Source organism: Sinohyriopsis cumingii, chromosome 5 (assembly GCF_028554795.1).
Source record: "Sinohyriopsis cumingii isolate HCF-2022 chromosome 5, ASM2855479v2, whole genome shotgun sequence".
Lineage (NCBI taxonomy): Eukaryota > Metazoa > Mollusca > Bivalvia > Unionida > Unionidae > Sinohyriopsis > Sinohyriopsis cumingii.
The window spans coordinates 34,547,424-34,564,163 of NC_142965.1; the positions used below are offsets into that span (position 1 = coordinate 34,547,424).

General features: G+C 33.2%; 1 protein-coding gene across 1 annotated transcript in view; it reads left to right on the forward strand.

Annotated features, from left to right (window-relative positions):
* LOC149798920 (cyclin-dependent kinase 4 inhibitor B-like) overlaps positions 1 to 16,290 on the forward strand; it is a 37,301-nt gene extending 21,011 nt beyond the window's left edge. Inside the window, exon 3 of the mRNA XM_089957832.1 lies at positions 15,496 to 16,290. Within this exon, the coding sequence (XP_089813958.1) occupies positions 15,496 to 15,648 (153 nt within the window). The 3' untranslated portion in view covers positions 15,649 to 16,290. The remainder of the gene's footprint in view (positions 1 to 15,495) is intronic.
* The last annotated feature ends 450 nt before the right edge of the window (positions 16,291 to 16,740 follow it).

Sequence of the window (16,740 nt, forward strand, 5' to 3'; positions counted from 1 at the left end):
AATACATGTGTTTCTTATGCGAGTGGGATAGCCGAGCAAGGGAAATGCACTACATGAGGAAGGAATGGACTCACAGGCAGAATGTAGCCATTGGAGAGAAGAATATCCAACACCCAGCTCTGGTTGAGGCTCAGAAAATCTTGCTACCACCCCTTCACATCAAACTAGGTTTGATGAAGAACTTCGTGAAAGCCATTGACCGGACTTTGCCAGCATTCCGATACCTGCATGAAAAATTCCCTCGACTCAGCGAAGCAAAGATTAAAGAGGGAGTTTTTGTGGGTCCTCAGATTCGAGAGCTTTTCAAAGATGACCGGTTCAACAACTTGCTGGAAGGTGACGCGAAACAAGCATGGAATGCTTTTCGCCTAGTTTCTACAAACTTCCTCGGAAATGTTAGAGCAGAAAACTATAAGGAACTAGTAGAAGACATGTTGATGAAGTATAAGAAACTTGGCTGCAATATGTCTCTAAAGATTCACTTCCTTCATTCCCATTTGGATTTCTTTCCTAGCAACTGTGGTATTGTTAGTGATGAACACGGCGAACGTTTTCATCAAGATATCGCAACAATGGAACAAAGATACCAGGGAAAATGGTCCACTACAATGCTGGCTGACTACTGCTGGACACTCCTCAGAGATGCTCCCGAACAGCTGTACAAAAGACAGGCGAAGAAATCTAAGATGTAGTCAATGACTTGATTTTTTATAGGTAGGCTATTACAGTTGACCTTTTACTATTGGAATGCATTTCGTTATGTAAACATTAATTTCTTGCAGATTACAAAAAAACTAGAGCCAATTTTGCAATTTGACTGTCATATTCGTGTTCAGCACATAAAAATTGATAAGAATTGACTAATTTTATTTCAGTAACATGACTTTTGTAAAAATTTGTTGTCCAGTGATATTGAAGACAAGATTAGCCTTTTTATACACTGGTGAATGTTTCAGCAAATATGCAAAATAATAGTTGTAAAACTTCTGTACATGTTAAAAATGAACTTCAAAAGAGTGCCACTTCTTTGTAATCCATTATTATTTCATAATTCCTTTAAGCTAAGTAATAGGCACATCTTTTTAAAATCTATGGGGATTTTTTTCTTTTCTTCTATCTTTACAAGCTAAATAAATTGGCTTCAGAATATTTTATTTCTTCTACGTAGGAAACTGTTCTGCTCAGGTTATCGATTGATATTGAGTGTTGATCCTTGAAACTAATCAAAGGGCAATTTCCAAAAGTGAAAGCAGTGATGTAAGAAAACTGTGTGTTAGCTTATAAAACTAACATCACAAAACTCAAGAAATATCTCATCATTTATTATTTTCAAATGATTTATCCTAGATGGGTATGGATGCTTTATTGCACTCTTGAACAAGATCATGCAGAGAATATTCTAGTTTAAGGAAACCAAATATTTTTTGCCATTTTATATATCCTTACAGATGACACTATCTGCAAACTTTCATGAAAGATGGAAAATAGCTATTAGTATATATATGGTGGTCCATGATGTTAACATACCAGAATCATCTGTCCATGTTTATTCCTCATTGGAGCTATCCAGTTCATATTACGTATTATAAAACTGAATAGAAAAAAAATGGTTATTTATGAATGTAATTTGTTTCCTTTTTTTAGGTTAATATTTAAATTTTATTTGTTTATTTCATTTAACTGAAGATGGTTGGTACATTTTACCATATATATCCTTGCTAGCATATGATCATAGATTCACTTTGTTCTACTTTGTCAGTGGCTAGCAGTGATGAAATTCATGGTAACCAGTTTTCCACCACTAGTATTTTCCAGTGTGTATTAAACTTTTATTTGTAATCATTATTAAATTTAAATGTACAGAACAGCAGGTGTTTGCGAAGAAAAAAATGTGGCTTTCCAATTTAAACAAGCTACATTTTAGTGATTAAGTATATAAGTAGGTTATAATGAAAACAGCATTACATTTTGATGGAATTTCTCTATCTTTCTCACTCTGAGACCATTAAATTGCTACAACTTCACAACTAGTAAATTATCTGCTTGGCAGTATATTTTTTTACTTACTGCATATGTCTCGCAATATATTTATGTTAATAGTAAAATTATTATGGAATTGCTTATTTGAACATGAAAAGAGGTTACTTTCATCATAAAAAGTTGGTAATTTTCTCTTCCACTTGCTTGCCCCCCCCCTTCACCCCCCCCCCATTTATGTTTCCATCACGAATGCTAACGTTTTCATGATGATTTTTCTCCTAGAAAGATCAGACACTGTAAATGACGTGAATGATTAATTATAATGCACTAATCTTTCATCATCTTTGTGGACACGTGGTTACAAAATAATATAAACAAAGTATTATAGACACGGTACCCAGAATTTATTGTCCACATTGTCACATATATTGAAACTCAAAAACTCTTAGTTTACTGTGTATAGAATATATCTTGATATAACAAGTAGCAGTAGAGTAAATGTTTACCTTATAAAGTGTATATTTCCTATTCCGGTGATTATTTAAGTATGTGTCCATAACCTGGACCCAATTCAGATGGTTCATAAGCATAGCAATACGTTTATGTGTATGTGTGTGAAATGCTCGTGAAATTTGGGAGTCACACCATGATTACTGTTGTATCTGAATTTGTGTTCACACAGTACATGTTATATTAGTTTCACCACCAGTCTTTCTCACAATAGAGTTTAACCCCTCAAAACTGCAAACACTTGGGACACCCCAAACAAATTTTGAGCAGTATCCATTGTACTAAGGGTTTCACAGAGATAAAAAAGATGTCTTTTTCAAATTGCTTGACAAGTTTGCTTTCTTTAGGTGCAACATGCACATGCAGCTCTGATTGACACCTTTTCACTTGTACAATCATAGAAAATATTCACTTGGGAGTATTTAAGTATCTGGTAATTGTGGAGGCCTAGCATGTTCACTTACAACTAGCAGCAGGAAGGGTAAACAGACCAATTTTGGAGCAAGCCCTCCTTGAAAATAAAGCTTCATACAAAAATGAAAATACAAGGTTAATAACGTCAAACCGAAGGCTCTAACTGAGCAAGATTTTCTCTAATTGGGTTAGCTCATTTTGTTACTTTATCGCTTGTGTTTTCAGATTTGTATGTGTGTTTTCTTTACCTTTCGGAGACTCATTTTTGGTCACACCCTCCCTGCTGCTGTTTTTTTTTAACCAAAACTTGTATCAAGACCTACATGATATCGTGACCGAGGATCATGCAAATTTATCGTGAGAAATCCATGTAGGGTAGATTACACTTTTGAATAAAAGTTTTTGAGCTTAATCATATCCATATCCCCTGAACACCAAGTTTGATGAATATTTCGCAGAGTATGTGTATCAACTCCATTAAACACAACTAAAATATTGCAGTTATATCTGATAACTTTAGGTATTTGTGCATATTGCTGAGTAACAAAAATCATGTCTGTGCTTTTGTGTCTGCCTTGAGAAAATATCTGAGCTGGATTTGATTGTTTATCCAGCATCACATCATCGTATAATATGAGACTATTAATAAATCCATTGAGGTCATCAGAATCAGTGATAAAATCAATAATATCATTACAATCCTTGTTCAGCAATTTTGCATTTTCATTAAAATCTTTAAGTACATCGTAGCATCTCTGATCATCTACAGAAGGTGCCAATAAATATAACTTATCTCACTTGAGCTATCTCATTATCAGATTAAGTAACAATACCAGACCTAGATGGACCTATGTTAATTGCTTTGATAGAATTTGGTAGCGCTGGATATAGTTTGACTGGCTCTTGCTTTTGTGTTGCTGAGAAATCAGTGATATCCATAGTGCAGAAATATAATACATAATATGGCTTTACAATGTGTTCGATGCAGAGCATCCACCCCAAGTGGATTAGTAATGATAATAACAAAAAATAAAAAGCATGCACTTACAGGCAAATGTGTGAAATGTGGTACAAGCAAATACAAATTTATCTCCCTTGACAAGTCAAGGAAAACAGGTGGTGATATCACTGCTTCATTAGGAGAAGACCAGGAGCTCTGTGGGCTAAATATCCAGGAGAAAAACATCTTCCTGGATATAATTATTTTGGTCCTGGAGCCTTACTTGATATCCGACTTGATGAGCGAGATCAACCTAGACCTGGAGAGTATTCAGTAAATGTGATCGATCAATCATGTCACTTTCATTATGTAGCATATAAAAATCAAAATCTACAAGAACAACATATTGCAGATGTGAAGTTGATTCCCTCATTAAATTCCATCAGATAAAAACCTCACAGAGGAAAACTTGCTGGCTTCTTAGTAAAATCTGCGATGAAAAGTAAACTAGTATTAGGGGCTGGTAATTACCCGATTATTATAATGAATGGATTTATTACAGCCCAAGAGGATACTGGAGGGGTAGATCAGCAATTAGTAAACTTGCTGATGCAGTAAATGTCACATGTTCTGTTGCTGCAAAATGGTTAGCACGACAGGCAATGTGGCAAGTTTAACTACCACAGCCTAAACATATTCAGTGTGCACATTTTGATGTCAGCGCTCTAAATGAAGTCCATCAAGCAGATAGTTTGTTTTTACTACATGATACTATTAAAATTGGTAGATGTCAATTGCACACATACAAATACGCGCTGAATGTCGTTGACGTTGCAAGTAGGTATAAAGAAGTAGAACCACTATCAACTAAAACAGCAACTGAAGTTGCATCTGCTTTTGAGCGAATTTATACAATGGCCACATTTGCAACAGGTTGATCCTAGCAAGGAATTTCTTGGTGCATTATCATCTCTGAAGAAAAAACATTACGTCAAAATCAGACGAGGACATACCACAACTTATCACAATCAGTTGAATGATTTAATCAACACTTGCTGAGAGATTGGATATCAGTATGCAAAGGAAATAATTCAGAAAGATGAGATCATGTGAATGGGTTGCAAGATTACTGTGATAGCTGTGTTAAATAATGAAATTACTCATGCGATTTCTATGAAACCCATCCATGCAGTCATAAAGAAAACCATACTAATACAACATGAGTTTTCAAAACAACCAGTACTAGGTAATATGACTGTCAGATATTTATATGAACCTAGTTAACTTGAAGGGGGTAAAAAAAAAAAAGAGCAACTGATCCAGGCTGGAGTATAACCACACATAAAATGAGATATTTTTCTCACTCTAGACACTGGGAGATAAACTAAATTTGACCATTCAATGCGATTATCAACAATCCAAATATTAGTATCAGAGAGAGTAAATCCTTGTGACAAATGAATCGTTATAGCATATCCTTTGACCGCTCTGGTGGCCTAGCGGTATGAGCATAAGCCTCGGATGCGGGAATTTGTGGGTTCAATCCCCGGCCGAGTCATACCAAAGACTTACAAAAATGGTACTAACAGCTGCCTCACTTGGCACTCAGTATTAAGAGGTTAGTTTAGGACTGGTCTGCCTGGTGTCCGGATATTGTGACTGGATGTGACATCATGCTACATGTCTGCTGCATGATGCCCTGGTGCTAGACATCACTATAAACTGCCACATTGCAGACATCGTAGCGATATGACTGCAAAATTGTTAAAGTTACGTTAAAAATCCAAATCACATCACATCACACTGAGTTTTGTCCATCGTTAATGCATCCTCAACAACACTGACAGGAACTAAAACAATATCATTTAACACAAGATTTTGTTTACTACCAAAACCTGGAATTTCAGTGTTGATATTTTGCTGTTGATTATCTGCTGGGTGATAACACAATGGTACTGGTAGATTTGAAAATTTTACTTCATGTAACAGAAATAATTGTTGTTGAATTATATCATGAACTATCTTTCTACTTGCAACTATCAAATCAGATATTCCAAAAATCATTAATAGGACTTTATGAAATTACTTAACGCATTATTTCACACTGAATTTTATTTGGTTGTAGTCGGAATAATTTCTTAAGCTCTCGTAATTCTGGATCAGGCGCTCTATGATCATCAGTTATCATAATCTACGAATGTTTCAGCCATTCATATAGAGACAAGGCAACAAAAGGTCTCGGTTGACCATGATCGCCACACATGATAACAGTAGTTTTTGTCATCAACCAATCAAAGAATATTTGTATTGTCTCTAGCAGCATTTAGCTACGATGTCGTAGCCTCAACTTGATTTGTTATTGTTGAGGCTATGAACTGATCCCATATCATGTAATGGAGCAACAAAATCATCGCTAAAGTCAGAAAGATAAATAGTGTCGAAATCTGCTTCATAAGTATAATGTTGTGAAAGAAGTTTGGCTTATTTTGAATTTATTAATCCCGTACACGATAAAATAAATTGGCATGGTTACACTAACATCACTTTGTCTACCATGACAAATAATGTGATATTCTCATTGTGACCCCTTTTCTATATAAGGCTTGCCAGATCCTTTTTTGGATATTCTATGCTGTCTTATTATCAATCGAGTGGCGAATAATGGCTTCTTGGTGGAATTTCAAAGTTGCCGATAAACCGCATTTACTTTTAATGCGCAGAATTTCTGACTCAAACCATGCCATATTTTTACCACGATTTGTTTATGTTTCCAAACAAGGCCTCAGTGTCCTTATATGGCACACAAACAGACGAGGCTGAGAACGGAAGTAATCATTATTTGAACTAACATGGTGGACAGTTTAGCTGAAAATATCGGATAAGAAAGGTAAACGATATTTTACAACTAATTCTACAATGGTTTGCGATATTTCCGGTATTAAATAAGTGGACTACAAATTTCTTTCATTATATGCAGAGAATTTGTTCAAATTGTTGATATTAGGCTAAAAGAGCGCCGGGTGTGAATCACACTCGGCTTGCTCCATTGACACCTATATGCTCATGTTAGTACCCCGTCCACGAGGTAGGAGTAGGGTACTAATATTAGTACTATAGTGACACTGTACATATTTCATCCCAGATGATAATCTTTGGAATATATTTCTCACCTATTTGATCAGGACTCCATGTATCTCCATTCCATCGAAAGAAGCTGTGATAAGTATGAGATTTAACTCCTCGCTTTTTCATTTCTCTGGTGCGTCTATGATGGTGTTAACATAATTATATCAACAGAGTTTGAAGAACTCTAGCGAAATAATTAAATTGCATGTGTTGTTTTACCATAGCCACCCGGTCCATTGAGACAAAGTCTTCTGTCTGGTCACAGGATCATATACCGATGGTGCAGATGACAATTTTGATATTTGATTATTTTTGTAATAAATATCCTTAATTTCAACGTCGGCAGATGCAGAATAACTAAGATCTTTTCTTGTTTTATTCTCCATTGGCCCCATGATGCATCAGCGCCAATATGTAGTTGTTCTAGTAATCCTGTATTTATTTATTGATATAAAAATTAAAATGAATCGGTGGCAACTCTTAACAGCTGCATCAGGAAATCTATTTATCATCAATAATAAATTTATCAAAACGTACGCAAGCATTGAAGATCTTAAATGAGTAAACTGCAGTGACTCACCATCAGAGTAACTCACAGTTTTACCTAATTTAGTTCCGTCCGACAAATTAACATTGCTCCACCTTATAAATGTGTTTCTCTTCGTTGTATCAGTAATTATAAAATCAAGTTCAGCATCGTCTATACTTAATCTTGTACAATGTCGTTTATGATCATATGATCCTCCTTGGGTAAATTTACCAATTATTTTCTGCCAAGATCATTTGCAGTTCTATTTTCAAAATTGGTTATATCAGAATATCTCTTTTGCTGTGGTAACCAAACTTGTTTTTGCGAACTATATGATATAATTGCTTCACTTACTATTAACAATGATAATAATTTTACATCGAGCATATATTGTAATAAAACTGTTGGTGCCCACATTTTTTTCTGAAATGTGTTTGCCAAATCAGACATAACAAATCGGATGAAGATTTTCCGCAAACTTAAATGACTGATACAAGCGAATCTAGTTAGGTCAAAATATGTAATGGTCCATTTATTGCAACTCTGGTCGTTTAGAAATTTTATTCTAAAAAATTATCTTTGATTGTCAAGATAATAATCGTTGCTGCTTGTTGGTCATTCATTGTAACATCGATAACACCTTCGGTGTTGCACTTAATTCTGAATGTTGATCACACTTGTAATGTGCCATCGTCGTGAAATTCTTTCGTGGAGTCATGAATACTTTTTAATCAGAATTTTCATCAGATCAACCAGAGGTCACCTTGGCAAGTCAGGGGTTCTTCTGTCAAGATTGAATCTAGCTGTAGAAGGTTCGATTATACATAATCTCTCAAACTCTTCCATATTATAATTAAGACAAATGTATACTTTAATTGAAATATAATTATATGGTATCACAGTACCAATTGTTTTTCCATAGACCTCAATGCTAATGTTTTGTGAAATATATTTTTTATCCTACCTCAGCATGCATGTCACACTCTGTCATAGAGAACAATGATAGATTGTCAATTTGACAAGGACAAAACCAGGCACTCCATTGCATTTAAGAGAGATAACTCGGCAGGAACTAAACAGGGGTAAGAGTTATCTAGTCACAAGAGACATTTTCAGCCTTGTGTACCACATTTTAAAAAATCATAACAAATACAAAATATGATCTAGATATGAGTTAACATAATCTCACATGTTGCCAAGAGGCTCAACTTTTTTAAGCCTAACAGAAAGTACAAGTCTTGCATAATGCACCAATCACAGCTAGTGTTGTTTATTTCTGAATACAATATTCCCTACACCTTAAGCTCTGCCCACTTGGGAGTGTACAATTGGTACCGTTATACCATATAATAATTAAAACAAAGATGGCTAATGATAATTACTTAAACTACCTGTAATAATTCTTGTGTAAATGAATTATGTGGACTTAACCTACAAAGCGTGCGTCGCGGAAGTGTGGTGCTGGGGTTAGATGAGAAACGCAGTTGTGTGTGCAACGTGGTGGTGAAAATACAGAGTCAAAATGATATTATGATTTTAAAAAAAATAATGCCGGCAATGACAAGGTCATAAAAATCTCTGAAGACTGTCTAGCCAGATTTTCAAAATTATTATTTAGACAAATAATATTATTATATAAATGGAGCAAAATGAATTTGTGAAACACCCTATTATCAAAAATTAGGAGACATGTCGTGATGGTGTAATTAGAAACTGTCAATTAAAAAAGACGGGCAGTTTTGTCACTAATACTGGTTATCTCAAATTTACTATTGGGGAAGAAACATTATTTCTGTCATAAATTCGTATAGGAGTGTTTTCATGGATTAATCAAAAATGGTCTTGTGATCGATCACATTATTTCAGATCCGATAGATAATTCCTTGAGTAATTTACGAGCCATTACACAAAGTCAGAATTGAAAATTTGGTGAAACTGGTATGCACAAAATAATTGCATTTAGGGTTATTTAATCTGTGAATGTGGAGACTGGTGAAGAATAATATTTCAATCAATGAATACGGCTGGCAAATATTTTGATATTTGCATACCTTCGGGTCAGTGCGTCGCAGATAATATTACCAGATAAAAATTTTCGAAGAAATGTAAACAAAAAAATAATATTTCATCTCCATTGTTAGATACAAACACTCCTGATGAAGGGAAATTACTCTGTCGGGTTACGGATAGAGCGATTAAAAGTTATCTCACCTGTATTTTACAAAAATACATGTATTCGCTTATTAAATTTTTTTTATTTTTTTGGTTAATTTTTCCCCATCTTGTTGCAGATAATATAACCAAATAAGTATTTTAAAAGAAATACAAAGATATCTTACTTCATAGTATGACTTTATTTTAAGACAGAAATTCAACGTCAGTGACTTTGTCATTGGACTAAGTCAAGGAATATAACTCGGTCAGGTAAAGGTAGAGCCTGTATCCTATAAATAATTTTTATTTACGGATGACTAATTTTTTTATTTTTTTGAATAAAAAATAATTTATCCTTATTTTTCTGAATCTGTCCAGTTTCTTGGTCCGTCATAATTTTGTAAGCTATAATTAAGAAAAACAAACAGCAAATAGGCCACTCCTATTGCGTGAGCTACTTTTAGATTTCTATGTATTGGTTAAATTATATGCATAGGACCCGTGTTATTATTGGGGTCCCCCCATTGCTTGACCTTCACACCATGTCACCACGTGGTAGGTGCTCTTTTGCACTCCCCTGGGTTGAGTATGGGGTGTGTGTATGTGCAGAAATCTGTTGAATGTAGAGAGGTCCCGTATATGTATTGTGCCATCCATAGAGTTAAGTTATAGAAGTTAGTGTTGTGCTTTCCTTAGAATTAAGTTAGATAAGATTCTACATTATGCCGTCCATAGAACTAAAATTATATATACTGTGAATATGCTACTATATGTACTGTGCCATCCTTAGAACTAGATTGTATATACTGTAAATATTTTGTATTGCCCCTCTGAATTTGCTAGAATTTCGTTTGGCTATCTAGGAGTTCACATGGGGGTTGTGCCATCTGTAGATCTAAGTTTTTCTATACTATACTATATATATATATATATATATATATATATATATATATATATATATATATATATATATATATATATACACACACACACCACCTGGACATGCTAGAACATCGTTTGCCAAACTATGGATTTACATGGGGGTTGTGTCAGCCTTTGAACTAGGATTATTAATATATTGCCCTCTGAACTTAATAGAACGTCGTTTGGTAATATTGGAGTTCACATGGGAGTTGTGTAAATATTTCGTACCACCCTCTGCATTCGCAAGAACGTTTGGCAATACAGTAGTTCACATGGCATTGTGTTGTATAAATATTTTATATCGCCTTCTGAATTTGTTAGAATGTCGTTTGACAATCTCGGAGTTCACATGGTGGTTGTGCTGTCTATAGAATTAAGTTAGTGTTGTGTAAATGTTTATTTTATTTTAAATAAATATTTATTATATAATGAATTTCACTAATATTAATGGTATTATTTCTGCAAATCAAAAATTAAAACATGGTATAAAAATATCTGAGCAACTGAATCCAGAACAAATTGTGATTTTGAATCATTACAACAATGAAAATTTGGAGATAGATATACATTACCAGCAGAATGCCCATTCATTAAGCTGAATCAACAATCTATGTTCCAATCCTTGGCGACAGTCAAAGATACAAACTTCTTTTCTCTATCACATGCGATCTAAACAATTAGCTCAGAATTATCTCATGCATACGAAACAAAAACGATTGTGAATACATGCGCAAGACAATTGAGAAAAATTATGTCAGATCGTGAACATGAAAGCACTGTCACCAGTGACCGTAGTGATTGTGACAGTGAAAGTAGTTAAAATGTAACTTTAGGGGATTGTGAAAGTAAATTTTATGGCAACAGCAAGCATTTCAGGTTTGTCTGGGGTAACGGATTATGAAAAACAATGACAAAGTGAAAGTGAAAGTGTTAATACCGAATAATAACGTGTAATATTTATTCTGATGACAATATTCTGATTGAGATTTTTAAAAATTCTCATAATTTTTATTCTGATTCAATTTTTTTAAAAAAATTCTGATATTTATTCTCATTCAAATTTAATTTTATTCTGATAGTAATATTTATTCTGATTCAGTCCTATAATTATTATTTTCAATATTATTTACCCCAACAAATTATGAAATCAGTCATAAGTTTTTGAGTAGCATTTACACAATCAAATTATAAAATCTGAATGATTTTCACAATTTTAAATACCATTTACCTCATTAATTATGAAATGTGATTGATGAGCACAATTTTGAGTATTATTTACCCCATCAAATTCTAAAATCTGACTTATTTTCAAAATTTCAAGTACCATTTACCCCACCAAATTATAAAATCTCACCGATTTTAATAATTTTGAGTAACATTTACCCCATCAAATTATAAATCTGACTGATTTTCACAATTTTGGGTACCATTTACCTGAAATATGAACAAGAATCAGTAAAAAGTAATTGTTTTTAAATATATTTTTTTGTTCCCCCAGACAAACCTGAAATGCTTGCTGAATCAGGGTGAAATTATTATTATCATGAAAAAGAAATTCTTCTGTTTTTGATGAGATTTTTTATTATTTTGAGTATTATTTACTACATCAATTTGATAAAATTGTTTCATAATCTGATTTAGTTTAATATACCCATCAATTTGATGAAATTGATAAACTGATTTAATTTGGGTAATATAGCCATCAATTTGTTGAAATTATCCATTAATCTGAAATAATATTAATAACGATAACATCATTCTAAAATCAATGATAAAATCATTGAAATATAAAATTGTTACTGAATTTGACTAATAATCCGATTTAATTTTGGCAATATACCCATCAATTTGATTAAATTCGATTTTTATTCTGAATCAGATTCAATGATTTTTATCATTAATATTTATTTTTATTTTGCCTTGACTTTGTCAAGGGAATCAGCTAATATTTTTTAAGCTGATCAAATTCAATGCAAGAATGTGCATAATTCAGAATCTGATCTTTATCACACATAATCATAATAATTTCTGCCTTGACTTTGTCAAGGGTGGGTAGTGTCAGTATTGTTCTGGTGGCACTTTCAAGTATCTCTTTGTTGTATACAAAAACTTTCACGTGTTGATAAATTATATAAAATACCCCTTACGTATAGATTTATATTCAAAACTCATGTTGCAGATCAAGCAAGTGTCTCGTCTGGTCAATAAGTTTGAAATGTATCCTTGATAATAGTGGATTATGACATCGCAGATAAACTGGATTAATGGGTTCTTGTACAATCAAATATCCAGGAGGTACATGAGGTGCAACTGTATACAAAATATATCCCTGCTGAGCCTGACTGGATCTTTCGAGATTTGCTTTATAGCTGCACTCAGTTGCATCACATACAAGATTGACTGCGATCGTTAATGTTATATTTACAATTCCTGGCAAAATATGATGCCCTCCACCATATGGATCATTGTTATACTTGAGAATAGTCGCTAGTGGGGCTATTTTTCTTCTTAACTCAACAATTTTTGGAAGATTTTCATTGATGAGATCATTGACTGATTTTTTCAAGTCAGAGGTCATTACTTGTATTTTTGTACTGCACTGAGCATGTAAACAGTTTTTTGTACAATAAAGTGAATTGTTGCCAGACTTTATACCAGTATTTACTTGCATTCCATATGTTGAAAATGCTGATAATCAGCTCTCTGACACTGATTTTAAGGCCAAAGGACTTGTTTTAGGTTTTTAATTGTTCTGACTTGTAAAAATGTTAACACAAGCAAGTATGAATGGTTTGGTCTGGTTTTGTGGGTTTAACACTATTTTTCAGCACAGTGATAGCTATACATTGTGGGCAGTTTATTTGGTGGAGAAAAACTATGGAAGAACAACCAACCTATGGGAAGTAACTGGCAAGCATTCTTACATACTCATGTTGGTCAAGCCAAGACTCAGACTTCTTGTGTGACATCATGTAGGTCATATTTGACACTCGGGAGATGTGATGCACATTCATTGCTTGTTGAAGTAATGTTCCCTAGTTGCAAGAGATATTTATTGATATTTTAGCTGAATTGAAAATAAGAGTACAGATCTTTCAGAGCTGCAGATAAACCCCATGAACAAATACTTATTCAAACCCCATGAACAAACAATCTTATGAATACTTATTCAAACCCATGAACAAACAATCTCATGAATACTTATTCAAACCCCATGAACAATCTCATGAATACTTATTCAAACCCCATGAACAAACAATCTCATGAATACTTATTCAAATTCCTTGAACAAACAATCTCATGAATACTTATTCAAACCCCATGAACAAGCAATCTTATGAATACTTATTCAAACCTCATGAACAAACAATCCTATGAATACTTATTGAAACCCCGTAAACAATCTTATGAATACTTATTCAAACCCCATAAACAAACAATCTTATGAATACTTATTCAAACCCCATGAACTAACAATCTTATGAATACTTATTCAAAGCCCATGAACAAACAATCTTATGAATACTTATTCAAACCCCATGAACTAACAATCTTATGAATACTTATTCAAAGCCCATGAACAACAATCTTATGAATACTTATTCAAACCCCATGAACAAACAATCCTATGAATACTTATTGAAACCCTGTAAACAATCTTATGAATACTTGTTCAAACCCCATAAACAATCTTATGAATACTTATACAAACCCCATGAACTAACAATCTTATGAATACTTATTCAAACCCCATGAACAACAATCTTATGAATACTTATTCAAACCCCATGAACAAACAATCCTGTGAATACTTATTGAAACCCCGTAAACAATCTTATGAATACTTATTCAAACCCCATAAACAATCCTATGAATACTTATTCAAACCCCATGAACTAACAATCTTATGAATACTTATTCAAAGCCCATGAACAACAATCTTATGAATACTTATTCAAACCCCATGAACAAACAATCCTATGAATACTTATTGAAACCCCGTAAACAATCTTATGAATACTTATTCAAACCCCATAAACAATCTTATGAATACTTATACAAACCCCATGAACAAACAATCTTATGAATACTTATTCAAACCCCATGAACAACAATCTTATGAATACTTATTCAAACCCCATGAACAAACAATCCTGTGAATACTTATTGAAACCCCGTAAACAATCTTATGAATACTTATTCAAACCCCATAAACAATCCTATGAATACTTATTCAAACCCCATGAACTAACAATCTTATGAATACTTATTCAAAGCCCATGAACAACAATCTTATGAATACTTATTCAAACCCCATGAACAAACAATCCTATGAATACTTATTGAAACCCCGTAAACAATCTTATGAATACTTATTCAAACCCCATAAACAATCTTATGGATACTTATACAAACCCCATGAACAAACAATCTTATGAATACTTATTCAAACCCCATGAACAACAATCTTATGAATACTTATTCAAACCCCATGAACAAACAATCCTGTGAATACTTATTGAAACCCCTTAAACAATCTTATGAATACTTATTCAAACCCCATAAACAATCTTATGAATACTTATTCAAACCCCATGAACAAACAATCTTATGAATACTTATTCAATCCCCATGAACAACAATCTTATGAATACTTATTCAAACCCCATGAACAACAATCTTATGAATACTTATTCAAACCCCATGAAAAAACAATCTTATGAATACTTATTCAATATTCATTTTTCTTTTCTGTAATGGAACTTTTGCAAAGCATTTAAAGAAAATTGTGAAGCCACAATTTTCAATCGGCTAATGGTACAGTATTTCATGCTTTATTGTTGCATAAATCTTATCTAAATTATTCTGTGAGTAGGGTCTTGGACCTCACTTAATCTTTGCTCATTTATTATTCCAGGCAGCAGAGAATGGTCAAGTGGAGATTGTTAAATTGCTAGTTAATCAAGGGGGAAAGGCAGTATCAATGGCAGACAATAAGGGCAGAATACCATTGGACTGTGTATCCAGTAACCATCCAGAGTTAAAGGAACTTCTACAACCCAGAAGATGACAGTTGATATACACCATTTGATCATATCAATAAATTCAATGGCTATAGGAGTAAAATGTCATACAGGTTGTTCAGTAATGAGTGTAATTTTTAGAGACGTCAAAATGTTTGGAAATTTCTACCAGGTACCCATCAGTCCTAATGATTGGTTACCAAGGTACCCAATCAAATGAAAATTGTATTAAATGTGAACCTGAACTGCTTTGTTGTACGTTCACACATGCCAACCCCCAAGAGAGGTATAAGTATAATTTATTACTAATGTAAGTGGCAAAAAGTGTAATCTAGCATAAAATGAACAATCTGTATATTACATGCTATAATTACAGAGAACTGTATGAAATATGTACATTTATTTTTGCTACTTACCTGGATCTGCAGTTAAATTTTTTGTCACAAATTGGCTAAATCCATGCAGATTAGTAGTTAATACAAGAGTATAGACACAAAAGAAATGGATAAATTGTTTTTGCACGACAGTCACTTTAACGAGTCTACATTTCTACAGTAACTTTCACGAATATTCGTAAACCCCACAAATGATGATGTCGTATCCTCGATGGTCTAAACGTGTTATCCAGTACTAACTGGATTATTGCAATCTGTGATGTCACAATAAAGCTTTTCATCTTGAAAAAACAATTGCTCTACCCTGTTACTTTTTATTATTAGAACTGATGTCCTCTATTTTGTTGACCAATTTTGTTTTACCTGGACACCATTGTAAATGTCCATGGCTACAAATAATTTTCATCAGGAAGTTGTTTGATGACATGTAAGGTGCAGAACATTCAACAATCAAGATAGAATCAACTTTGATTAAACTATTTTGTGTGTGAAACTTTAGAAAACAATATTTAATTTAAAAAGAATAAATGCACCTACATGACCATATTGACATACACTGTTATCTCAAACATCCCATAAAAGATCTAGAAGCTAGAGCAAGTTTTCCAAAAATATTTCTAAAACAACTTCATATATAAAGTTGCTTCTAAGTTTTAATTAAAAAAATAATGTAACAGTCTTTCTGGAAATGTTGAGAGTAAAGGAAACTTTTTAATCTAAAACTTAGTAGAGACTGTTTATATA